Source organism: Tenrec ecaudatus, chromosome 5, assembly GCF_050624435.1.
Source record: "Tenrec ecaudatus isolate mTenEca1 chromosome 5, mTenEca1.hap1, whole genome shotgun sequence".
In the NCBI taxonomy this organism is placed as follows: domain Eukaryota; kingdom Metazoa; phylum Chordata; class Mammalia; order Afrosoricida; family Tenrecidae; genus Tenrec; species Tenrec ecaudatus.
In genome coordinates, this window is record NC_134534.1 from 19,517,004 (window position 1) to 19,542,670 (window position 25,667).

The 25,667-nt window shown below is 43.5% G+C and overlaps 1 protein-coding gene across 2 annotated transcripts in view; it reads left to right on the forward strand.

The window, feature by feature from the left end:
• ENPP2 (ectonucleotide pyrophosphatase/phosphodiesterase 2) overlaps nt 1-24,270 on the forward strand; it is an 87,626-nt gene extending 63,356 nt beyond the window's left edge. For both annotated transcript variants that reach the window (XM_075549332.1, XM_075549333.1), the window contains 7 exons: nt 4,199-4,250; nt 13,215-13,351; nt 14,204-14,339; nt 15,487-15,564; nt 18,612-18,744; nt 20,413-20,569; nt 23,687-24,270. In XM_075549332.1, the coding sequence (XP_075405447.1) occupies nt 4,199-4,250; nt 13,215-13,351; nt 14,204-14,339; nt 15,487-15,564; nt 18,612-18,744; nt 20,413-20,569; nt 23,687-23,857 (864 nt within the window). In that variant the 3' untranslated portion in view covers nt 23,858-24,270. The remainder of the gene's footprint in view (nt 1-4,198; nt 4,251-13,214; nt 13,352-14,203; nt 14,340-15,486; nt 15,565-18,611; nt 18,745-20,412; nt 20,570-23,686) is intronic.
• The last annotated feature ends 1,397 nt before the right edge of the window (nt 24,271-25,667 follow it).

Consider the following 25,667-nt stretch of genomic DNA (forward strand, 5'->3'; position numbering starts at 1 on the left):
TCCCTCGTTCGCTTTGGACAATGGTTCCTTGGTCTGTGTAGAGATTCCCCGGGAGCCCAAGCAAGTGTTCTGGAATATTCCCATTCTTTGCAAAGTTGTACATAAGTATGTATCGCCTGCCTAGTTGAAGGCCTCGGCCTTGTGAAGAAGATGCAGAAAATATCTTTCTATTCGTCTCTGCCTTCCGTTAAGATCCATTTGACATCAGTAATGAACTTTCATTCTGTGTCTTCTTCTGAATCTGGCTTGGCTTTCTGTCAGTTGCCGGCCGATGTACTTTTACAACCATTCTTAAACGATGGTTAGTAAAAATGTGCTTGCTTGTCATAATAAAGATATTGTTTAGTCACCCCTGCATTGGGTTCCAGGGTTCTTTCCCTGGAATGGATGCACATACGGAGCTCTTCCAGTTGGCTTGCCAGGTAGCTGTCTTCCAGTCTTTTTTTTGCAGAGATACACAAGTACATGCTTCCAGCATTGCATCCATTTGATAAACAAGTACATGCTTCCAGCGTTGCATCCATGTGTAGAAACATTTTTATTGGTGTCATGTTCCTGGAGCCTTGTTTCTCATCAATGCCTTCAGGGTATCGTGGCATTTTTCTTTGAATCCTATTGGCTCTTGATCCTACGCTACCTCCTGAAATGCTTCAATGCCAACCAATATTTTTTGGTATAGCGGCCCTTGAGTAGTCCTTCCATTCTTCTTTTGATGTTTCTGCATGGTTGACTAGTTTGTGCAGAGAATCCCTCAGTATGCCCACTCCAGGCTTGGCTTTTTCTTCAGCCAGTGTAGCTTGTGAAATGCTGATCAGGTTCTTCCTTCGTTTCTGTAATTCTGGGCCTTTGCATATTTCATGACATTCCTTTTTGTCTTCTCTGTTCAGCTCTTTTACTTCTTCATTGCTTGCATCTGTTCTCTGTATTCATGAGCAAGCTTCATGACCTCTTCTGACCTTCATTTTGGACTTTTCTTTTTTTCCTGTCCTTTTAATCAGCGTTGTCTGTCTTCATGCATGGTGATCTTGATGTCATCCCACCACGCCCTGGTCTTTGGTCATTAGTGTTCTAGTGTGGAGATGGAGTCTTAATTCAGGTGTGATAGACGTAAGGCTATATTAACTCTGAGAACTTTTCTAATTTTCTTCAGATTCAGCTGGAACTTGCATATGGGCATTTGTTGGTTCTACAGTCAGCACCTGGCCTTGTTCTGACCGATGACATTGAATGTCTCTGTTATTTCTTTCCACAGATATAGTTGTTTTGTTTCGTCTGATAAGGTCTACATGTATACTCCTTGTTTATGTTGTTAAGAATATATTTTCCTTCAGTGTGATCTTACAAAATTCTGTCGTATGATCTTCATCATCGATCCTATCACCAACAGCATATATTCCAATTAGTGATTGATCTCTGTTTCCTACTTCCACATTTCAGGGACCAGTAATTATCAATGCATCTTTATTGCATGTTTGATCTGTTTCAGACAGTACATATTAGTAAAAATCTTCAGTTTTACGTTTGGCATTAGTGGTTGATACATAAATTTAAATAGCTGCCTCAACTGGTCTTTCTTGTAGGTCTAAGGATATTATTTTACCACTGTTATATTTTAAGATCGATCTTGAAACTTTCTTTTTGGCCAAAAATGCAATGCCATTCCTCTTCGATAGGTCATTTCCAGCATAGACGGTCATAGGATTATCTAATTCAAAATGACCAGTGCCGCTCTCTTTTCAGCTAATTAATACATAGAACATCGATCTTCCCGGTTCCTTTTCAGAACCTCCAATTTTCCTAGAATCTTACGTTGTACACCCCATGCTCTGATTACCGATGGACGTTGCAGCTGGTTCTTCTCATGTGAAGTCGGCAAATGGAAGTCCCAAAGCTGGGCTCCGTCTTCATCGTGAAGGTCACCTCTACTTTGATGAGGCAGCAACTCCAGAGGTGTATTATGCGTACCTTCCAACCTGAGCCGCTCATCTTCTGGCACTCTATCACACAATGCTCCTTTGTTATTTAGAAACTTTTCATTGTCATATATATATATATATATATATATATATATATATATATATATATATATATATATATATATATAATAACCCCAAGTTCTTCTTCCTCGTTTGTCTTAGTCTGAAAACTCCCCTAAATCCTGTGCCCCATGGGCGGTACCTGAATACGAGTGGCGTAACTTTTAACATCACAGCAACACACAGTCCACCACAGCAGGACAGACTGACAGATGCATTGTCATTGCTGCTCATACTCTGCAACTTAGCAGGGTGGGAGCTGTAGGGTAAACACCCCCATCTTTTGGCCCCACTTTCTAGCTGGCTCTTACCCTTAGTGAAACCCCAAAGGAAGCCAGGGGCAAGCGTGCTCGTTAATGCAGTTCGCCAAGGTTAGCCTCTTCAGCACAGAAGAGTGGGAATAGTGATACCAGAGGGGAGGGGGAGAGGAATGGAGAAAGGGGAAGTACAATGGTCAACACATAACCATCCACCGTCTCCAAGGGGAAGAACAACAGAAAACATGGGGGAAGGGAGGCAGCGGTCGGTGTGAGATATGAAAATAATAACAATGCACAGTCTATCAAGGGGTTATGGGGAGAGAAGCTGATACCAAGGGCTCAGTAGAAAGTAAATGTCTAGCAAAGAATGAAGGCAACATATGTACAAATTCACCCGATGCAAGCAATGTATGTATTGTTGTGAGAGATTCCCTAATAAAATGAAAAAACAAAGCAAAAAGAACCAAAGAAGCTAGTTAGCAGAAGGCAGGTCATTTGGAGACCTCACCTGGAGCCGAGTTGCTAGCATCGCTGGGGAGAAGTGGTCTGAAAAGGATCCCAAAGTATAATATTGTAGACCTCTCTGAATTGTAACTTGTTTTCGGAATGACTTTTCTTTGGAGGACAAGAAATCTTTTGGATCTTGTGTCCTGCATTGTTTCAGAGAAATTCTGGGGTTTGTTTTTGCTGATGGTTCTCTCCAATGACAAGTGTCCCATTCTGTAACAACAACACACATGGAGAGAAATGGAGAGATTAATACAATGGGTGACTTCATATGCATATCAAAGAAAAGAAAGCATTCAGTCAGAACTTCTTTGATATCTCTTGCTCTGTCCCACTTCCTACCCCAGACTTAATACTGGTATTCTGAATAACCCAATGCCACGGAGTAGTTTCTGAACAGGGTCTAGAACTTCCCCTTTGGAGTTGCCAAATTGTAACTCATTATGGGACTAGAAAACCTCTTTCTCCCTCAAGGCTCCTGGTGGTTTCAAACCACTGACCTAGTAGCCTGATAACGTAACCACTACATTTCTAGGGCTCCTGGTGTCCTGACAATAAGCCTATACTTCTCACACACGCTCTAACCATATTTATCTTTTCCTTACATAGTTTCTTTATATATTATAAGCTATTCCTTTAACTATTTTGCATATCGTGTATTCTATATGCAGGCTATTATATATCCTGAATGAGAAGCATTTTTGAAATTGTTTTAGTCATCAATATGTTTTTGAAAGTTTTGCATGTTAGTGCCGATGCTTTGGTTTATTCATTTTACTGCTAATATTTAGTACCTAACGATGTCACTCTGTCATGCTAATTTTGTTCGTTTTCCTATTTGAGAACATCTGGCCATTCCTAAATGTGGACTTTTAGAAACAGTGCTGCAATAGACGTTACTGCCGATGTCTTCTTGCCTACAAATGCCGGAGTGTTTCTAAGATGTATAGTGGGGGCACAGTGGATGGGGCATTATTTTCCAGAATGGCTGGTACACTACACTTCAACTTTGGAAAAAGTGATGTCATAAATTGTTTTAAGAACCATTTTACTGCACTTTGGGACCAGTCTGAAATAGACGGGTCCAATTCTAATTAATGCACATATATGGTCTGAAATAATCATCATTATCAACGTATGAGGTCAGCATACAATTATAAGAACAGAAACGTAGTCATGGGAGATTAAGAGAGTACGCTGAAGGCCAAAAGTTACTGGAAAGTGGAACTTAGAATGAGTTAGAGACAGAAGAGGATTTATGATAGTTGATGGAGATTAGACTCTCCTTTTAAGTTTGGCAGAGTGCTAAGCAGAAAGGGGAATTCAGGGAAGAAAGAAAATGTCTGACTTACTTTCCTTTTTTTTTCTTTCATTTTCTGGTTTTCACACACCAAGAGCAAATTGGATGAACTCAACAAACGCCTTAATACAAAAGGGTCTACAGAAGGTAAGGGGTGGATGGAAAAATCAATCAAGTATGTTTTTTGTTCTTGTTTTCAAAACACTGAAGAGAGTTCTTATTTACTTTATGGTGTAATCACAGTATTTTAAAAAAGTTACAATTTGGATTGCAAAGTGATCTTTATATCCATCTGGCAAAGGGTGCTGGTTTTATTCTATGTACACAAGATGCCAGCTGCCAGCTGGGTAATCAGAAAGTTTCCATGAGCTCTTTTCCCTCCGTAGTTTTTAAGCTCCCTGCAAAACAGATGTTCACTCTGTAAGTGAGGGTCAGCACAAAGTAAGGTGGTGTTGGGAGCTCATATAAAGTGAGCTCATAGTTACAGTCGTAAATAATAACAGCCGGCACCTTCAGTGATGCTCAGTTACCTGGGAGATGGTAGAGAGAGATTCACAGAGCGGTAGAAGGAACCAAGAACGCGCTCTTGACACGAGACCTTGTACCGGCACTCATTCTCTCCTTATATACAATGATAAGAAGGGCATGATAATCAACTTTTACAATTCTTTTAGGTCCAAAAAAATGTCCCCAATTTCATTGGTTTATATCAAGAAAGATGTGTCTCTTGCCCATATTTCAGGATACTGCCTATGGGTGACATGTGGCTCTGCCTGGTGTATGCTCTTTATTCTGGAACCTACAGTGAAGGCGTCAGGGACATGCCCTTCCCATGGAAGAGGGAAGTAGGAATCACAGACGGCACAATGGGTCTTGATGCTTCTATTTTTATGAGGCATATTGCCATTTCTCTTCACAATTCACCGGTCAAAGTCAAGTGCAGGATGCCAATGGCAGGGGGGGTGGGGTGGGGGGGAGTTGATTCCGCCCACCTGGAGTGGGTGTTGGTATATAATCCTCTGTTGAACATCAGTGAACAAATGAGAATCATAATATAGTGCCCCACACAAGCTCCTGCTTCTGATTTTGAAATTTAGAAAGTTAGAAAGAAATAAAAGAGGCGGGAACACTCTCTACCGGTGATTACAGTAGATGGGGTAGCAGGTGATAATAAAAGAGAATGACTCTTGTCATTAGTTGCCACCAAGCTGTCCCCAGAGTAACTGACAGTGTACTTAAGGGTGCAGAGCGCGTAAACGCAGGAGCCATCGCCAGGTTTAAGGACGCACACAGTCCAATTCTCCCAAGAGCATCCTTGCGTTGTTAGCTTACATATGATTCTGTTTATCGTGTGCGCTGCTTCCAATCAGATCAAGTCCACTGGGGAAACTGTTTTCAGATTTTCCTTACTTGACTTCCTTCCCCTCTTGACAAAGATCTTCCCTCTGCCTCCTCCTCCCCCTCTCTGCATCGCCACGCGGCTCTTCCCCTCTTTGATCTTCGGACACACAGACCCTTTGGCAGATAATTGGATGAACACAGCTTTGAAGATGGGACTCCGTTGGTGGAAGGGCACACAAATCCTTTTCATGCCCCGTCAGAGGTTTAGAACTGTGCGACCCCCGCATCTTGTTGGCGTAGAGTGTCACTAATTAGAAACACCGGAATGTTGCTGATCCCTGGGGTTGAGGGGTCCTGTGATTTCAACTTTTCACACACTCACTCACCAAGACAGCGAAATGATCCCGCTGCTTCTCTTCCAAATGTCACCAAGGAAACCAGTGATTCTCACGGCATTTTAGGGACTCGCTGTGCTTGCTGTTTAAGTTTTGGGGATTGATGGTAGGAAAATGTTTCCATTTAGGAATAAGTAAACTAGTGCATTTAATTTGGTAGTGGCAGTGGACTCACGGGACAAAGCCAGTCCAAGGACTCAGCATAAAACATCTCCTCAAACTGCTGAGTGGGAAGAGGCTTTGGCTGAGAGGCCCTGCGTCATTCAGCTCAGCGTTGCATCTCACTGTCCGTTTCAAGTTTAATCCCAGGCAAGGGCGCCATGCTTGGTAAAGGAGAAGGGCAGCACATACGAGGCAGCGCCTCCACGAGACGGGCCGACGCATGTTCTTAGGCTCAGGGACAGCGAGAGGACGGAGCTGGCACGCCTCACTCTTACACAGAGGGTCGTTCAGTGTTGGTTCACACTTGCCAGCCGCTAGCAACAGCATTTTAAGATGCTTGTCTATCCCTGAAACTTACCGTTTAGGTCCTGTCAAGAAGACAGAGCCCTGTGAATTCACTCAGTCCATGTTTGCTGAGCCCCTGTGCTGGGATGGGCACCCACTTCTCTGAGATATTTGGTTCTGAGCTGCGTCACTGACGTTTCCAACGTGGGACTTCAAAAGGGTGACATTAAACCTATGAGAGAACCCGTCCTGAATCTGCTCCTGGCCTAGGGGAATAGCTTCTAAGAGCCTTCAAGCCACTTATATGAAATGCAGATAAAACAATGATGTCATCGTGCTTTACTATGTGCAAAACATTTCCTAGTTTAGATTTGGGACCACATAGAAAGATCCATATTCTTTCTGTCCTGGTCTTTTGCTTGATTGGCCCTTGTTTCCTAAAGACAGGGGTCCTCAACCTTCCTAATGCTGAGACCCTTGCATACAGCTCCTCATGTTGTGGTGACATCCCAACCATAAAATTACTTTCGTTGCTACTTCATAGCGGTAATTTTGCTACTGTGATGAATCAGACGACCCCTGTGAAAGGGTCGTTTGGCCCCCCAAAGGGGTTGCAACCCACAGGTTGAGAACCGCTGCCTTAAGCGCTCCCTCTCAGTCACTTCTTTAACTGCAAAATTTAATTTTCTTGATCAAAGATCTTGTAAGCCTTTATGACATTTTCTAAATCATAAATGCAGCCACCCACTTAAAGCAATCAATATCTGCTCCGCTGGAGTGAGACCACGCAAGTACGTCACCGTGTGTGTGGGTGTGCACACGTGTGTTATATTCAGAGTCCTTACTCCCTCTTTCCGGGTACCTTCGAATAGGCAATGAGGTTTTCAAAGCACTTTGAACCGAACCTGGGGTTCCGTCCAATGGAATGCTGCTATTTTTATTACTGCAGCGTTTTCTAAACACAGATGTAGGAGCTGATTTTTTTCTTCTTCTCAGAATAACCCATATGTTCTCCACATCCCACTTGGAACATAAGTTTTAATGTCATATGCTGTAAAATGACTCACACATCTGGGCAGAATAGATGGGTAAAAGCTGTACAACCCATGTGGAGAAATACGCAAAGGAATATTTGAGGCAACAAGAGAGAGGTTTATTAGATTGTTTGGGTGCAATATTTTGCTCTACGTGTGTAAACTGTTATAGACTCAAGTCCCTCTGTACAACGAGAAGGAAGAAAATGTAATCTTCAACAACAGCGACAGAAACTACTTGCTAGAGTCTTAACATAGTCAGGCATTTAGTTAAACAAGTTATTGCATGACTGTTGTTTTTGGACCACGTGTACCCAATGTCTTGGCAAACTTGCTGCTCTATAAACATTCATTCCTGTGACACTGATTCACTGAAGGAATGAACAAAATGATCGATTTAAAGTTTACGTCCTAATTCTAGCACGATGTCACCCCCCATAACCAAAAAAATTATAACTAAATTCATTGCCATCAAGTTGATTCCAGCTCGTACAGGACGGAGTAGAACTGCTCGTTGTTCTCCTGGGGATTGGCTGGCAGATCAGGACGGCTGGCCTGTGGTAAGCAGCCCAACATGCAAACCACGACCTCCACAGGCCTTCTAGCACGATACCAACCCCAAGCTTCACGCACTGCCTGCAGGTCGATGCTGGCTCAGAGTGACCCTCCAGGACATGGTAGAATTGCCCCGTGAATTTCCCAGATTGTAACTGTCTACAGGAGTAGAAAGCCCCATCTTTTTCCTATGGAGAAATTGGTGGTTTGGAACTGCTGGCCTTTCGGACTGCAGCCCCGCTTCTAACCACTGTGCCCCTACGGCTCCATTCATCAGATACAATTTTCATGGTGTATCTTCACTTTAGTGTTTATCTCTACTTACATAATCATAAAAAGACTAGATTATCTAGGTTAGCACTCACTACGATCTTTGTGGAAAAGACAGTATCTTAATATTCACATACGTTTGGACCATGGTCATACACAAGGAGAAGGATGTTTGGGCAGAAAGGTGACATCAGCACCATGAGTTCCTGTTCATGTTAATGTATGTGGGTAGAGACAGAATCCCTACCAATTTTCAAATCTGAAATGTTTTTTGTTTTTGTTATCTTCACCGGAGTTGCTAATTGTGCTAAGGACAGGAGATGCACCTGTGTACCTGTGTGCACATGTTTGCGGATGACTTGGAAGAAATGAATACATAGTGCAATTATAGATAAATCATGGTAGAACTCAGCTTGAATTTGATAGACAAAGAAATAGAGTTTTAGTAATCTTTGCCTACATATGTTCTTTGCAGTTATTACAGCAGAGCAAATACCATTCACATCTGACCTACTATAGGTCAAGCCTGATCTAGTGGATGTACATATTTTGTCTCTAAACATTCAAATGTTCTAGCGTAACATGAGGCTTGGGGTGGTTAAGTTACTGAGTTATAAAGCTATGAAGAAATGAGGTGAGTCTTAACTCTGGCCCTATATGACTCTAAAGCCCACATGATTTCCTCTTAAAATGCTTCTTCTTCTAAGGGTTGGAACAAGGAAAACATACCAGGAGTGAATCTTTGTGCATGTCAGGGTCTGAAAGTTGTTTCTGAAATACTAGCTGCCTTGGTACAAACCACTCGTTAGCCTCTCAGTAGGCATTACTTGGACAGAGCCATGCCCAAGAGGAGTTGAATCTTCATTCCAATATGCTTCCCATTAGTATCACCTGAAAGTCAACATCTAACTGGAGACTGGCCACAAGCCTCAGGAGAGCAAGAGTGGCCCAGGGAGGGTGGTGGTAGAGACCTGGATTCTGGTAGAGAGCTGGCGTAGAGCATTCAGCTGCTGGATAGCTGAACAATCTTGTACAAATCCTGAGACTGCAGCTCTTCAACCAGGAAGCTGAGGATGACATTGCTACTTGCCCAGTCTACCTCTCCGGCCTGTTAGGCAGATCAGATGCAAAGAAGATCAGTTCTTGAGAGTTGTAAGGAATTGTATTTTTCCCTTTATTTTTTGAAACTTTTAATTTTGCATTCAGTGACGGTCTACAGAGCAGATCAGTTTTACTCCCTACAATTCATACCCATTTTGTGTCAACTCATTCATTGCAACCCCCTCAAGGTACCATTTCTTATCCCATTGCCTCCCAGTGTGTTGTTTCCATTCTAAACTCTTTCCCAACCCTTTGAACTTTGTCCTCGGATAAATTGTTGATTATTCTAACACAGGGTTAATCCAGTTCCAGACCTGAAGGGTGACTAAGAGTCTGTTGTCTTTGGGGTTCTCCGAGTCCTTACCCAACTTGGAAGAGCGGTCTTTTTAACGATTTTGAGTTCTGCTCCATTTTTAGGAATTGTTTGTTTTTAAAATAAGTCAATCATTCACATATTTGACAGATATTTACAGAACAATTATTATATATGAGGTACTTTTATAGACAGTGAAGACAAAATGGTGAACAAGACAGATGTTTTCCTTATCCCCATCAACATATCATTCTACTGTTGGTTTAATAATTTAGGGAATTACAACACAGTCTTTAAGAGTTGAGGTAAGAAAGACCAAAGTATATGGAGAGATGCCTAATCTGATCTTGGATGGGGGTGGTGATTGGAATGACAATAAATTACAGGCATTTGCAAGGCAAACTAGGGTGGGAAAAGACGCAGGAAAAGGAAAGAACTTGGGTAGAGATTTTGTGGTAAAATTTGAGAGCATCATTGTGGGACTGAACATTAGGAAAAAAAGAAAGAAAACATGGAGAGATTTTCATGTGGCTCTTTAGTCAGCCAGCTCACCCATGGGAATGTGAATCAGGAAGCTGAAGAAGGAAAAGAAATACAAACTCAACTCCAGATGACTACATTTTTGAAGGCTTTTAAAAAAGAATGAAGATTGGGGAAGTCCACACCACTTAAAAAGATACATCCTGCAGTGTTTTACCAAATGTGGTATCTGGGTGGGAACCTTGGAGTGCCCCCATAGGCCAGAGACACTATTTCAACAAGGCACTGGGCTCTGGAATGAAGACTCTGCATAGAATTGCACAGAGCAGGAACCCCATTGGATACTGGACCCTCATCGAGAAATGACGAGGAACGTGTTTCAGAAGCAGAGGCTCCCCAGCTGGTCTTCAGGGTTGGTGGTCTTGAGACAAATAGCTCACCAAGTCTGAGATTCCCAGACGCTGGTGTCGCCTTGTTTTCGACGTTTTGCTAAACACCAGTGGGTGGCTTGCTGAAAGATGTCACAGAGAGCAGAGTGAGCTTTGATCTGGAGCCTACATCTCTGATCATCTGAGAAACTGTAATCATCCAGTGTGAACCTTTTTCAGGAAAAGTTATTCTTCCTCAGTGCAAAGATCTTTTCACCTCTTTCTTTGCATAAGCTATTATGCTGCACAAAGGTCTCATAGATATTTTCAGCCACGAAGGAACTGTGGTTGGATTGTGGGAGGCTTTCAAAAACCCTATTTCCCCTCTCTCTATTTTATGATGTTTTTATCAGTTATGCCCAACAACATTTGAGAAACCATTAGGTAATGATAAATTTGTGCTCTAGCTGTGTACCGAAGTTTCGAGTTTGGGAAATATAAAGCCCAGATTTCTTAGGAGAATGGATCGTGTGTGTGTGTGTGTGTGTGTGTGTGTGTGTGTGTGTGTAGAAATAAACAGAGATGGAAAAAAATGATCAGGGAACTCTTTCAGGAGAAACTAGGTCTTAAAATGCCTCTTTCTTCTTGTCCCTACTTTCCTTCACGTCCCAATATATTTTTCCAGGTGAGCCGAACTATGCGCGGTTAACAATTATACCGGGACAATGCAGGCATATGCCAGGGCGTAGGGTTACCCTAGTTATACATCTTCTGTTCTGTGAAGACGGCACTGATGCCACCTCACCCCTCTCAGCACATTTGTCATCCTCTGTGGCCCGTAGTGTTTTGTAGCTATCTCTGATACTGTATATGCCTATGGTATTTTCGTAATTTGTGCCATTGCCTGTTTACTGGCTAGTAGCCTCTTTAAGGATAAGAGCTCGAAGTCCATCACCTTTGAACAATGAGCCTGTTCTGTCGCCCAGCGCCTGGCACAAAGCAGGTACTCATTCACTATTTGCTGAGTAAACACATTTGGAGAGCGAGAGAAAGAGATGGAAAAGTGTAGCATTGCTGAAAAGGGAACAGCGTTTGGAATGAAGCAGAGCTGCCAACAACCTGTTGAGCTCAGTCTCGCAGCCCCACGCACACCCGGCCTTTCGGGAATGGAGTCCTGCAGGGACTACTGAGGGCTGAGAAAGGCGAAAGGAGGACTCGGGGTTGGTGGAACATGTAGGTGATCCAGGACTCTGTTTCCTGGCTCCTTTAAGGAGGGGTGCTGCATGGGAAATTATGGCTGCCACTTGGGGATCGATTGATGCAGGTTTGCATTTGAGTTTGGAGGACTGTGCTTGGTACGCATCGATGCTGTAAAAAGAATCGTTTCTCAAAGCATTTTGATACTTTTGCTTCCAGCCGAAACCAGGAAATTCAGAGGCAGCAGCAAAAGTGAACCCAAGGAAAACGTTAATGGAAATTTTGAGCCTCCTAGAAAAGGTTTGGTCTGAGATTTGAAGGAAAGTCTGGGTTGGTTAACTGCCCCCAAGTACTACTGCTATGATTTGCTGGCGTCTCTTGGTTCATCGATTTCATCTCTGCCATGAAATCAATTTCTATTCGAAGTCTCAGACGTGGGTCCCTCCCTACATTTGACAGCTGAACCAAGGCTGGCAATGCGGATGAAGCCGAGATACCAGAAGAGGATTGTGCCATAGCCACGTGGGTTGCCGCGCCTCAAATCATCAGTTCTACTTGGGAGGGTCGTCCAAAGTGTTTTGCAAAGAATTTTTCTCTGTTACGTGCAGAGAATTATAGCACTTCCATTAAAGCAACATGTATACATAATAAGTGATTGGCAGAGCTGACTTGCTCCCATAGAAACAACATTAGCAAAACCAAATGTTTTCGATTATCCCCTAAGGAATTGTGAATTGTCTAAACCCCAGTCTCTAAATACTGTGGTCTTCAGGCCCCCAGCTGTTAAGAATCCATGGAAGTTCAGACTTTCATTTATCCCAAAGTGGGCAGAGCAAACCACAGGCCTGGCTTTTGGGTGTGGAGGGAAGGCGCCCACCTACGTCCTTCTCCCCAGACACCTGCTTCCTAAGAGGAGAGTATGAGTGTGTGTGAATCCGAATCTGCATCTTGGGGTCTTGACAGGGCTCCCGGGTAATGGATGGCTCTTCCTCTCGTCTATTAAGAGGACCCTCTTGCGTGCCCACTTATTTGATCTATACATGTTCCTTTAAACGCTTACCTAAGGAGTTTCCCTTCAAAGGGCAAAGCTGCCGACTTTCAATGCTCATTATCACTCACCTTTTTTGTGCTAAAATAATGCATATTTAAGTTGCAATAATGACCAAAGAGAGCCTTCCTCTTAATTAAATCATTGGTTAATTTGATAAGCCTCTTCAGGGGTCAAATGAATGAATCCCGCAGCCATTCAGTCCTATTGACTTTCCACTCAGCCAAATCATTCCAAAAGTTGCTAGGCAATGTTTCTTTCCTATGGAGACTTAAAATTCTCTACCAAAAAAAAAATGGATTGTTTTAAAGCTACCATTCAGGGACGGCCAGACAACATTTATGTTCCATACTTGATAGCTCCATGCCTTGACCCATGCTTGGGTGATCAGATAAACCAACGAAGGGTTTAGGAAAACTAACTTGATTGAATTAAAGAGAAGGCACTGCATTATTAATAAGTAAGCAAGCACATTTTGGACAGCTTGCCCCTCTTCTAATTAGCCTTAGCATCTGCTCTGGAGTTTAATATGCTTTCACTACAGTTCATCTTTTCTTTCCAGAGAGACACCTCCTGTACGGACGCCCTGCGGTGCTGTATCGGACTAGATACGACATCCTGTGTCACTCCGACTTCGAAAGCGGTTATAGCGAGATATTCATGATGCCACTCTGGACGTCATATACGGTTTCCAAACAGGTCATTGGGAATGCTGGGATTTCTGGTCCCCATTTCATTACAGTCCCTGCGGCCATGCCATGACTCCTTGTCCGGTATAATTCTGTCTTAGAAAAGAGGTTCATTTTCCCTGAGAGAGAATGTTGTGGTAACGCCACGGTAGCATGTTAACTATCGAAGTTATATAGCGTGAACTATTGAACCAAAATGTTAACTTACTCATTCTTGTAGTTTCTTGGACTCTGCTTAAAAGTCACTGCCCTATCGATAAGGACATCCTGAAGATTTGTTTGTCTGATTTTTAATAAAGGGTTTGTGCTAGGTTTTCCGTTTTGGTGAAGATGACTTGGTAGGCTCAGGTCAGAAATGAGAAAAATATGTCGGTGAAGGTATCTTTGTGATTTCTCCATACAACTGAAAGGAAGACTCCCTCAGGACACACATTTCTTGGTCACTTATATTGTGTGCAGAGGCACGCTTGCTCGTGCACCCACAGCACACGCCTGTGGTCGTTCACTTCCAGGAGCGGGTGGGTATCGCTCATCGTCTTTAGCGTGCTGTTTCTCCAACTGTCTTCTATGGAACCCTCTGGGGATTTCAGTAGTTGGCTCTCTGGTTTTTATTTTTACACGGTTGTTTCACTGAAGACCTCAAAAAAAGTCTTCTGTTAAAAAATGAGCATTTGAAAATTACGGCCTTCCTGTATTTAAAAAAAACTTTTTAGCGGAGCCAGAATCTGAGCCATGGCAAACACTAGAGGGGTTTTAATGTTGACGTTCCTATGACAGTGAGATGGCAATGTTATCCCCATGTTGGTTTGGTGTTGTCTCTGACCTAGAATTACTGAGCGTCTCTGCCCCGCCCCCCCTGTAGGCTGAGGTCTCCGTCATCCCAGAGCCCCTGAGCGACTGTGTCCGGCCGGATGTCCGGGTATCTCCAAGTTCCAGTCAGAGCTGCCTGGCCTACAAAAATGATAAGCAGATGTCGTATGGATTCCTCTTCCCGCCTTGTAAGTAATGGAATGTCAGCATCCGGGCACTCTAGAGGACGATTGTTTTTTAGAGCTTTCGTGACATGTGTGGTTTGCCAGGGATGCTAACCTAAAGGTTGGTGCTTCGGACCGATCCAGGGACTGCACAGAAGAAAGACCCGGAGAACTGCTTCCCCCCAAAGATGCTTACTGTTCTCCCTCATCTACTCAAGTCCCCCCCTCGGGTGACCCCGTGCCTGCAGGGGGTGCTGCGCCAGAGAGTTTTCAGACTCCTCTCTGTGGGAAGCAGTTTATCAAAGCTGTCTTCAATGGATGTGAAACATTGACTCTTAGATGAAGAGTTAAATGTTTAACCATTGTACCACCCAGAGAGCCCCAGGCCAAAAAAAAAACAAAAGAAAAATCCAACAAACCGGGTGGGTGGAGCAAACAGTTCTACTCTGTGATACACCGGATGATCGTGAGTCAGAGCCAACTCTATGGGAACTGTTTTGGGGCTTTGGTGTGAGTGTTAAACATGGGATTTCAGTGGCTTGGATATTTTTTCAAGATGAGGCTCCTCATGAGATTGTAGAGTGAAACTTCCCAAGTTGGCCCGAATTTACCAGCTTTCACAAACCTTTTTCTCCAATGATATTCCAAAGTGTGAAGGATATTTCCATGGTCCCACCCCTCAATGAGAATTTGCAAATGAAACAGTAAGTTGCTAGACACAGTTAGTCCTTTAAGCAATATTGGGAAAGTGCTCCCCCAGAAGCAGGTCAAGCTCTTTAATCATCTTTCATTACCTAAGTGACTTTCTAAAAATCTAAGTTTCTCTTGTACAATCAAGAGATTTTTTTAAAGATCATTTTATTGAGGGCTCTTAGAGCTCTTATAACAATTCACACATCAGTTGTATCAAGCATATTTGTACATGTTTTCTAAACATTTACTTTCATGAGAGTCTTTTACACCATAGACAGGAGGCCCAAGAACTAAGAAAGAAGGGGGAAAATGGAAAAAAAAACGGAGAGAGAGCTACTGAATGATGGAAGAAATTCAGTTGCTAGGAAGAGTAGAAAACGCTGTGTAAATGATTTCTTTGGATCATTGTAGACAAATACTTGCTTATTGATCTAGATTTTGCTAAGTGACGGGACCTACTTGTTTTCCAAATGTTTAGATCTGAGTTCTTCGCCAGAAGCTAAATATGATGCGTTCCTTGTAACCAACATGGTTCCAATGTATCCTGCTTTCAAACGTAAGTCCAACGTTTACCTAATGAGCCGTGACTGAGGAAAATAAACATTTCTACAAGGTCCACTTTTCTTCCTCTATATTAATCCCAATCACCATAATAATGTCTTTCATGTGTTTAGTTTTTGCCCCTGTTGAGTACTGTTCATGTGAGTCCTCTGCTGTTGATCCAGAATACGAGCTTGTGTGGCAGGCAACGTGGCACTTTCTCCTTCCTTTATAACGAATAAGCTGAAGTCCTGAGAAGTGAACCGTGTCACGAAAGGCAGAGGCTGGACTAAATCAGAGTGGCCCCAAGGAGCACTGCACGGTGACCTTTAGCTGTGTGAGCAAGAAATGCCAGTCAACCTTTCATTTCTCAAATACCTCTACGACGTACAGGGGCAAAGACAGGCTTCCTACACCAGTGAAGAGTTAGCAACTCACAGGGGGGCTCTACCCTGGGCCGGAGGGCCACCAGGAGCTGGCATCGACTTGAGGGCACTGGGTTTGGTCCAGTCCTTAGAAAGCCTATCATAAGGAGCCTTGGGGAAGCCTTGGACTTCTTAGGCACCGACTGCTTTAGAGGAGAACGACGAGGCAGTCTGCTTCTGTAAAGCTGTGTAGTCTAGACGTCCCCAGTGGGGCTCTTCTACTTTGGCCTGTAGGGCTGCTATGAGTAAGAACCGACTTCACGGCAGCGGTTTGGAGTTCTAAGGCTTATAAGGATTCATGATTAATTTTCCAATAGCCCAAAGAATCTATGTTTATGTCTGATCACAGAGAAACCATCCATCCTCCCATCCCTCTTTTTGTGCTTTCATTCAAAGAGTGAGAAAGCCTTAAAGACTAATTTACCTCTTTTTCGTTCGTGTGCAGTGAGCAGACCCATAGGCTTAGGAGAGAGGTAGGCAAAGAAAGCTTCCCAACCTAACCCCCCTGAGCCAAGGAGGACGGAGACGTGTGACAGGACTCTTGGGACTGAAATGAACCCTTGCAAAAGGGACGGGTGATTGCAGAGTGTCGCCTGTATGGGCAGACCTCCTTGGCTTGACGCTGGTGAAACGGCCCACAAAGTTTATTTGATGTCTTAGTTAATAAATGGAGCTCTATTCAGAGCGGGAATTCATTGCTTATGAGTAAGACATGACGATACTTTTAAAAGGAGGTTTCCTGAAGGGGTCACAGACCCGAACGAGAAACAGTTCAGAGACCCAGGGGGGTGGCCCACCTCACAGGGTTCCAGGAGATGCTGCTGCGTCCCGTTTCCACGAGCCAGGGCTCAGTCGATTCCTTTTCCCTCGCATGCAACCAGGCGGTAATAAAAGGGACACATGGTACCACCCGGGGGTCGGGGGAGGCAAGTGGCAGTTCACAGAGGGCTGGCTGTTCTTTTTCCCTAGGGGAAGGGCTCTTTCTTGCCACATTTCTGTGGGTTTGACCTTTTGACTGTTCCCATTGTTTCTTTGCTTTCCCTGCTTCTCCCCCTCTCTCTCTTTTAAAGCTAACATTTGAACTTCTCTCCTCTTTCTTTTTTTTTACTGCAACTAGTTATCCCAGGTATTTCTGGCTCTGGCGACTACTGTGCCATTCTCATTCAGAGTAGAACATCTGAAAGTATAAAGAGCGGCTGTTGTGCTATGAGAGAAATGTTTTTGTTTTTGAGGGAGCTGGAAGAAGTGTTATCTGGCTGATCGAACAGACCATGATGAGCTGCATCCAGCAGTGCACATCCAACTCGTTACCTTTCCTGACTTTCCTGTTACTTCCTCACCTGCCTTTCTTCTCCATCGCTCTCTTTCTGCTCCTCTGTTCTCCTGACGGCCTGTGGTCTCCACTGGCGCTGGAGTGGACAGATGTTCAAGGAAGTCTTCGCTTAAGGGTTGTATTTAAACTGAGAAACTGACCATGGGGAGGATAGTGGGGCGAAACCAGGCAGGCACAGACCAGGAGATGAGTTTTCCAGGGAAAAAGACCATGCAAGGGTATAAACCAGAACAAGTTTTCAAGTTTAAGGAGCTTGCAGAGAGTCATGGAGCTGGATCATTGTGGAGGAGGGGTGTGGGAAGTAGAGTCATATAGCTGCTCAGGTCCCAGAGTGGATAGTTGGGGTTTTGTTCCCAGTACAATGAGAAAGTACTTGAACTGTGAGAAGTGTGTGTGTGTGTGTGTGTGTGTGTGTGTGTGTGTGCGCGCATGCGCATACATGCATGTGTATGTAAGATCTGATTTGTGGTGTGAATGCTCCTATCTGACTGCTATGTGGAGAATGGGCAGTAGGGAAGTCAGAGTTTCTTAGAAGAAGTAGCCTTTTTCGAAAGGTAGTTGAGTGCAGGGCGGATGGTAACTTGAAGCAGAAGAAGTGGTGAAAATGGTGAGGCACGATTAGATTTGGAATGTCTGGGACGCCCTTTGGAGGTAGTACTATAAGACTTGTTTCCGTGAGTAGAGAGTAAGGAACGGAGGCAGGAGCGACTCCTCACTTTTGGCCTGAACACTTGGCTGAACACTAATTCCATTAACGCTCCTTAAGAAAGCTGGGGTTGGAGCAGGGTTGGAAAGGACCATCAGCACGCTCTCTGTATTTTTGCGGGACTAGTCTTCAGGTAGATAGTAGAAAGAGTGGTTGGATAAGAGCCGGAGTTGTGTAGAAAGGCCAGGGCTATAGACATAAATTTGGGAACTTGCATATCATGAGAGAATTTAGACATTCACTAAGACCTTTTTCAATTTCTCAGAAGTTCTATACCTGGGATCTTCTGTCTCCATCCCTTTTCCAGGGAATGCTCGCTGACTCATCTTTCCAGTCTCATTCCTTGATTCCGAAAGATTTCCTTGACTTTCCGGACTAGGCTGAGCTGCCCCGCCATTATCGGACAGTTCTTTGTCTTCGTATTTGCTGGCTGATAAATGACAGACACAAAGAGATAGTATTTTAGAATGGACTTCCTCCTGAAGAAAAGCATCTCTACTGTCTGTTGGCTCGTGTCATTTGGCTTGCAGAATATGTAGAGAGGATTTGGCCAAAGCTGGGAATTTTGTTTATGAAGAATTGACTTTGTCTTTACATAGGAGTCTGGAATTACTTCCAAAGGGTACTGGTGAAGAAATATGCTTCGGAAAGGAATGGCGTCAACGTGATCAGCGGGCCCGTGTTTGACTACGACTACGATGGCTTACATGACACCCAGGAGAAAATCAAACAGTAAGGTTTTCGTTTCCAATCGGGGCATGCTTCTACACTCCAGCGTCTCCTGCAGGGCTATTTTTCTAGAGCATCTTTTGCAGATATTTTTCTAGAGCAGATGTAATGCCCCTTAAAAACTTTGCTCATGCAATTGTCCCAGGAGGTTTTCCCATTCTTCAGATCTCCAATTCAAACGGAGCCTTGGGGGTTGAAATAGAATTGCATTTTGCAATGAATGAATACACATTTTCATTTTATGAAAGAAAATATATCAACACTTAAAAGAAAACCAGTCGTTTGTTTTTCGGCAATTCTTCAATGGGGAGGTGCTTATTTCCACTCATCTCCGTTAGCTAAGGAAACCCCTAGATTTTCTGAGCTAGTGCATCTCAGTAGGAATTTGCACACGGACATTGACCGAATCCCTGAGTGAACAAGTATGGTGGACCTACTGTGTCTCAGTCTGTATCTTTGGTGCTCTTGGGGGTGTAGAAGGAGAAAACATACTTTGTACTCACAAGGAAACCACAGTCTAGTGGGAAATATAAGCAGATACAAACAGAAAGACTCATTTAATTTCACACATGTAAGAGCATTCAAAGAGAAATAAAAGAAAGAATTTAATTGTAACTTATAGAGGATTAGAAAACAAAATGCTAATTGTTTGCATGGATAGCTAATACAATAGACTTGATGTTTTACTTGCTTCTCAGTTACTCAGACAGAAATCTTGTCTTCATTGTTCAATTTTTCTTTATCTTTTTCGTGGATCATTTCTCTTACTACAAGCCAACAATTCAGCCATAATTTTATCAAATTAAACCATAATTTCAACATTGGGGAAAATGTTTAAAATTAAATTCATAGGGAACTTGGTAAAGAATTGTGAATTTTTATACTTCCCTCTATTGGAAAAGACTTTTGATACCTGTCATTTTATCTTAACATGCACTGGTGCTACAATAGTTAAAGCTCTCAGCTACTAACCAGAAGGTTGGGAGTTTGAATCCCCCAGCAGCTTTGCTGGAGAAAAGACCTGACAACCTCTTCCCATAGGGAACTCCAGGGGCACGTCCACTGTGTCCTCAGGGATTGCTGTGGTCGGAAGGCATTTGGGGACATACAGTCACAACGGCAGGCTTGCCTTTAGCATTCAGTACTCATTCTTTTGGGTAAATTCCTTCGCCCTCCACGCAGTTCAGGATCTCTACTGTTCGTTTAAAAGGCTAGTCCTCCCTTAGAGCCTGGATTTTCGGCCTTTGATTCATGTTATGGATTTTGCAATCAATTCCATGAAAGCAGTCTCCCTAAGATTTCTTAGTAGGAACCCTTCAGAGGACTGTGACTGTCCAACAATCAACTCTAAGATCCGTACCTTGCCCCTCCAAACTTCCCACAATGGGGCTGTTATTGGCTCTTCTAGACTTAAGTTTCTGATACATGGATCATTTCCAACCTCCAGCTATCAAATCAAGTTGACTTTGGCACCTTTCAAGGCTAAGGGACAGAGGGTGTCAGCCAAGCAAACGGTGTGGTCAGAGATAGAAAGGCAGGCGAATGTGAAAAACGAACAGTGACACAGCAGGGTGGGAATTCATTGTGACGATGTGAGAAATATTCAGTGTCACAATGTTTAAAAGGAAGGTCTCCATTGGTCATAATCTTATGGTACATTTCCTGTTCCAGGTACGTGGAAGGAAGTTCCATACCTGTTCCAACTCACTACTACAGCATCATCACCAGCTGCCTGGATTTCACCCAGCCGGCTGACAAGTGTGACGGGCCGCTCTCGGTCTCCTCATTCATCCTTCCTCACCGCCCGGACAATGAGGAGAGCTGCAATGTGAGTGCAGAGAGATGTACTTACCATGTTACGCTCTCTTTATTTAAATTTCCGTGTTACCTAGAGGCCGTTTATGATCGGACCTTTACAGTCTCCATCACAGTGAAAACAAGTCACCCAAATCAAGCTTTTAAATTAAAAAAAAAAGACCCTTGTATCTAATAACTTATTTTTATGTGAGGGTTTGTATGTGTTTCAAACATCGTTGTGCATACTTTGTAAAAAGAAAGCCAAAAGTGGTAAATAACAGCATTTCGAGAATTGTTGAAACCCAGGCACGGGTTCATGGGAACTCATATTTTTTTCTCTCAAGCACCATAATGTCTGCACACACACACACACACACACACACTCGATGTATAACTTACAAATAAAGCTTTATTTTCCCCTTCGCTTCTAATAGTAGGGAAGATGTACTCTTCTCCCCAATCTGAAACTAGTCAGTTGACTCCTAATTCACTGATTTTGATCTGGGGATCTGACCGGAGGTCTTAGGCTTCATGAAAAAGCCCTGTTCAGGAAGACCAGAGACACGCTGTCCTGTGTGGTCCTGGCCTGGTCTTCATTCTACACCGTGGGAAAGGTGTAGGTCACATACCTCTTTGGACCTCTTTAATGTGATGGAAAGTTCCTATTCCAAGCCTGGTTTTGGAAATAATAGTCTCAATGCTTTTGTTTCATACAATTGAAGAGAATTGCTGGTGGGGAAGCCCTGTTCAAATTCCCCATCAAGGAAGGAACGCTGGGAGAATCTGTAGTTGCTCCTGGGACTCCAGGGCGAGGATACAAACAAAGAGACACAGACTCTGCTGCATGTCAGGGCGAAGAGCAAGAAGAACAGCTTGAGCAGAGATTGCCGGGTTCCTGGGCAGGGGAGCTTTGGGGCTGTGGCTTCAAATATGGGTATAAACCAAAAAAGTTTTATTAGGGGTATAAATAAACAAACAAAAATCCAAACTCACTGTTATCAAGTTGCTGCCGATGCAGTGTCTGTACAGGGCAGAGGCGAACCACTCCACGACTCTGGGAGACTGTAGCTGTTCCCAGGAGTAGAAAGCCCCATCGTGCTCTCAGGAAGCAGCTGGTGGTTTCAAACTATCGACCTTGCAGATCACAGCCCTACTGCGTCACCAGGGCTCCTGGATGAGTCAAAGCAAAAGGCAGGATACAGGCGAAATGGAAACTTGAACTACGACAAGAAGAGCTGATTTGATGGCTTGACTATTAGAAGCAATGCAATGGCTGGTTTAAGGATTAAAAGGTTCTTATAGCCACATAGAACCACCACCACCGCTGCTGCTGCTTCCATTGCAACTGAACTTGGCAAATCATTTCCCACTGGGGGAAAAAAAGCGCATGAGACAGATTTTTCCCATGGATGCCTATGACCCCAGCTGGCTATTATGCAAATTGGGGAAAAAGGAAACTTCTTAGCACACTCCAAATGACTACTACCTTTATAAAGAAAATTTTGAGCTTGTCATTGAAAAAATCAAATAAATGAGCTAAATATGAAAAGCCTTCCCAAACACCACTTCATGCTTATCCTTCCGCCGCAGAAGGGGGCCTGGCTTGCTCAGAGACCTCCTGCATCGTTAATTAGACGGTCACACGGAGGGTCTGTCAGCCTCGTTGTGGGGAGAGTTATATTTAGACTTGTCCCTTGCCGTGAATTGCAGAGCTACTGGGGAAGTTGGAAGAGCAGGGTTCAACGTCCTTACTTCTCTGGCCTGCAAAGCCACGTCCTCCTATTTCTTCATTTGTCTGGGAGGACCAGGCATGATTTTCCTGAACCAACCCCCCCTCGTGGTGCATGTTTAGCTCTGGCAGGAGCTGCTGTTCCTCCTGTCCAGGTCTGTGTGGGTTGGAGCTTTCCGAGAAAACCCATTGCCGGTTCTCGGGCTTTGGTGAATAGTTGAGGGAGGCCACTAGTGGTGAGGAGCTGGGGAAGGGCAAGTCTGAGCCCTTTAAACCCAGGGGCACCCGGGCGCTCTGCACCTAGCTGAGAAACTCTTGGAAGCCAAGGAAGCGTAGGGGAACCTTTGGAAATGACATTATTTGTAAAGACCCTTTTACCCTAGCTCAAGTGATGAAGGTGGTCGTTTTTAAATAATTCAGAGGTCTCTTAGGTCCCCTCTTTTTCTTCAACTTCCATTCAAAGTAAAAGGACGTATTCTTAGCCCGCAAAGGAATGCTTTTGAAAATCATTTTTCAATTTCAAGTTAGACGCGGCATTGTACATTTTTTTTTTACTGTGGGACGTATGCATTCCTTTTCCTGGGAATGTGCACCGAGGAGACAATTCTTGACAAACAGTTAAGAAGCGTTTCTTCCTCCCCACCCCACCTCCTCCTCTCTGTCTTCTCTCTTACCTCCTGCCCTTCTCCCTTTCCCTCTGCATTCTCTGCTTTACGTTTTTCCTCCTTTGTTATCTCCAGGCTTTAAGCATTATTATCCCTGCCTTCTGATAAAGACACTGAGACCAGGGAGGTCCAGTAGCTTAACCAAGGCCAGATAGCCTAGAAAGGCTGGCGCCACAATTCCAACTCAGCTTACTTGAGGCCCCAAATCCCAGGCGCATCAGTGGCTCTTCTTCAAGCCAAATCTGTTATTCAGAGATAAGTTCACTCCAATCTAATAGATGATATAGTTGGTGGGGCAGATTCTCCTAAAAGTCTAGGAATGCACACATAATTATAGGCATTGACCACAAACTTTTCACTTGACTTAATTGGCAGAAGAGCGTTCTGAATGATTTTGCTCATTTCTCCATGTTAGTCTGAGAGCTGAGAAAGGAAACAAATGACTGAATTCTAGGGCCTTTGGTTTTCTTAGTTCTGAATTGTGTTCTGAGAAGCTGTTGAGGCCAATGCTCGCTCACACCACATGTCTCCTTTATTTGGGACACTTCATTGCTGTTGACAATGTTTACAGTCGAGGGCAGGTATTTGGGCTCGTTGCAGGAGATTGGCAAAGAGACCGAGAGTTAGGAACACACATTGGCTCTGTGTGCAGGAGGGCATCGAGGTCATTTGTGGACTCGGAGCAAAAGGGTCCCTGGGAGAAGCAGCGCCTGTGGAAAAGTCTAACTCTGCCTGTGTTCTCTTTCCACTTCAGAACTCAGAGGATGAGTCGAGATGGGTCGAAGAACTCATCAAAATGCACACGGCACGGGTGCGGGACATTGAGCATCTTACCAGTCTGGATTTCTTCCGGAAGACCAGCCGCAGCTATCCAGAAATTCTGGCACTAAAGACGTACCTGCATACATATGAAAGCGAGATTTAACTTTCTGATCATCTGCAGCGCCATCTTAATAACTGGTGTATATTTTTCTATGTTTTTGTATTTATTAATTTGAAACCAGGACATTATAAAAAAAAAGTTAGCATTTTAATCCTGTCCCGAATCTGACATAGTGTGCCTGAATGACTCCACTGTTTTTCGCTAATGCTTGATTCAGTAGTCGTCTTCTGAGTAGAGCTTGTGATAAAGACTGCAGCTAGCGTTTTGAGTGGCAGCTTCTAACCAGTGCTGCAGATTTGATATTTGCATTGAGGAAGTATTAATTTTCCAATGCACAGTCACCACATTTAGTCCTGTACTGTATAGGAATCCTGATTTTGTAAAGTTGCATTCATTTACTGTTAACTATGACAGACATATTTAAACCTTCTAAACCAATCTTAAATATAATAAATCACACATTCAGTTGTTCTTGTTTTATTTGGCTTTATTTCACATATATACATTAAAGGGGGTACTTACATTGTATTCATGCATGCAAACCACACATTTCCTCTACTGGGTCATCTGACATTTTCAGTGTGGTTGTCAAAGCCAAAGGGGTATCCATGATGTTCCACTACAGTGTCCTGGATGTGATGGTTTAGATGCCTATCTGTGAGAAATTAGACGGGCATGAGGTAACGGAAACCAGAATTCCAGAGTAACTTCTCACTACCTGTTTCTTAAAAATACTTTGAAGTTTGGTGGAATTGTTTGTTTGTTTTTGAAAAACATTTTATTGAATTTTTGATGAAAGTTTACACAGCAAGTTAGGTTCCATTTTGACAATCTCCAGACATGTTGTTCAGTGACTGTGTTGGGCTGGGTTCTCGAGAGAAGCAAAACCATTGATGCATATACACAGACAAATAAAGAGAGAAAATTAGGTCAAGAAACTGGCTCACACAGTTGTAGAAGTGGGTGAGGTCTGTCTCTTTCAAGTCTGTCCATCAGATATTAATTTGGAGGCGTCTCCTAACTTGTGTACCTCTATGGGCCGAGAGACTGCAGGATCTGCTGGAACACCACAGGTTGCGGAAATGAATGAGTCTTAGGTCAACAAGTCAGGCTTATTACTGGAGAGGTGACAGACTCCACAGTCAGAAGGCCTGATGAGAGGCTGATGATGGATGGCTACCAGGATTGGCAGGCAATATGGCAAGCTTAAATTCAAAGAACTGGAGGTCTATGAGCCAGATATCAAATCCAGACTCAGCAAAACTCAAGTGAGCTTTCTTCAAGTGTCCTTGGGTAGGATGTAGGCCATAGCCTTAGGGAACTGATTTTCAGTCGCGTCGAGGCTGTGATATGGGTAGGGATTGCAGACCACTCGAATCTTAAAACTGCTTGATTGCACACAGCACATCTCATTCTGGAGCTGATTACATTGTGTTAGGTCACATCATGGGGTGATTACTAGGCCTCAACTACCAGTGTTGTATCATTGAGAACACTAGCCCAGTCTAGTTGACACAAAATCAAATTATTACAGTGACATTGTTACCTCTGTCACAGTGAGTCAACATTCTCTTTAATTGTGCCATTTGGTCCATTTGTAGTACTCTAGTCTCCCTGTCTCTCTAGCTCTTCATCTGTACTTTGGAATAACTGCTTGCCTTTTGGTCTCATACTGATGTTTTTCAGGCAGGGTACCAATTTTACAGACATTGGTCTCTATTTTGTGTGCCAGTCTACTGTTCCTCTAAAAGGTGATCCCAGGGATATGCTGACTTTGAACTTTAAAGAGTCTCAGGGTGGTAGTCAAGATAGGCTCTTTAGATCACCTTAACTTCAAACTCCTAATATTAGA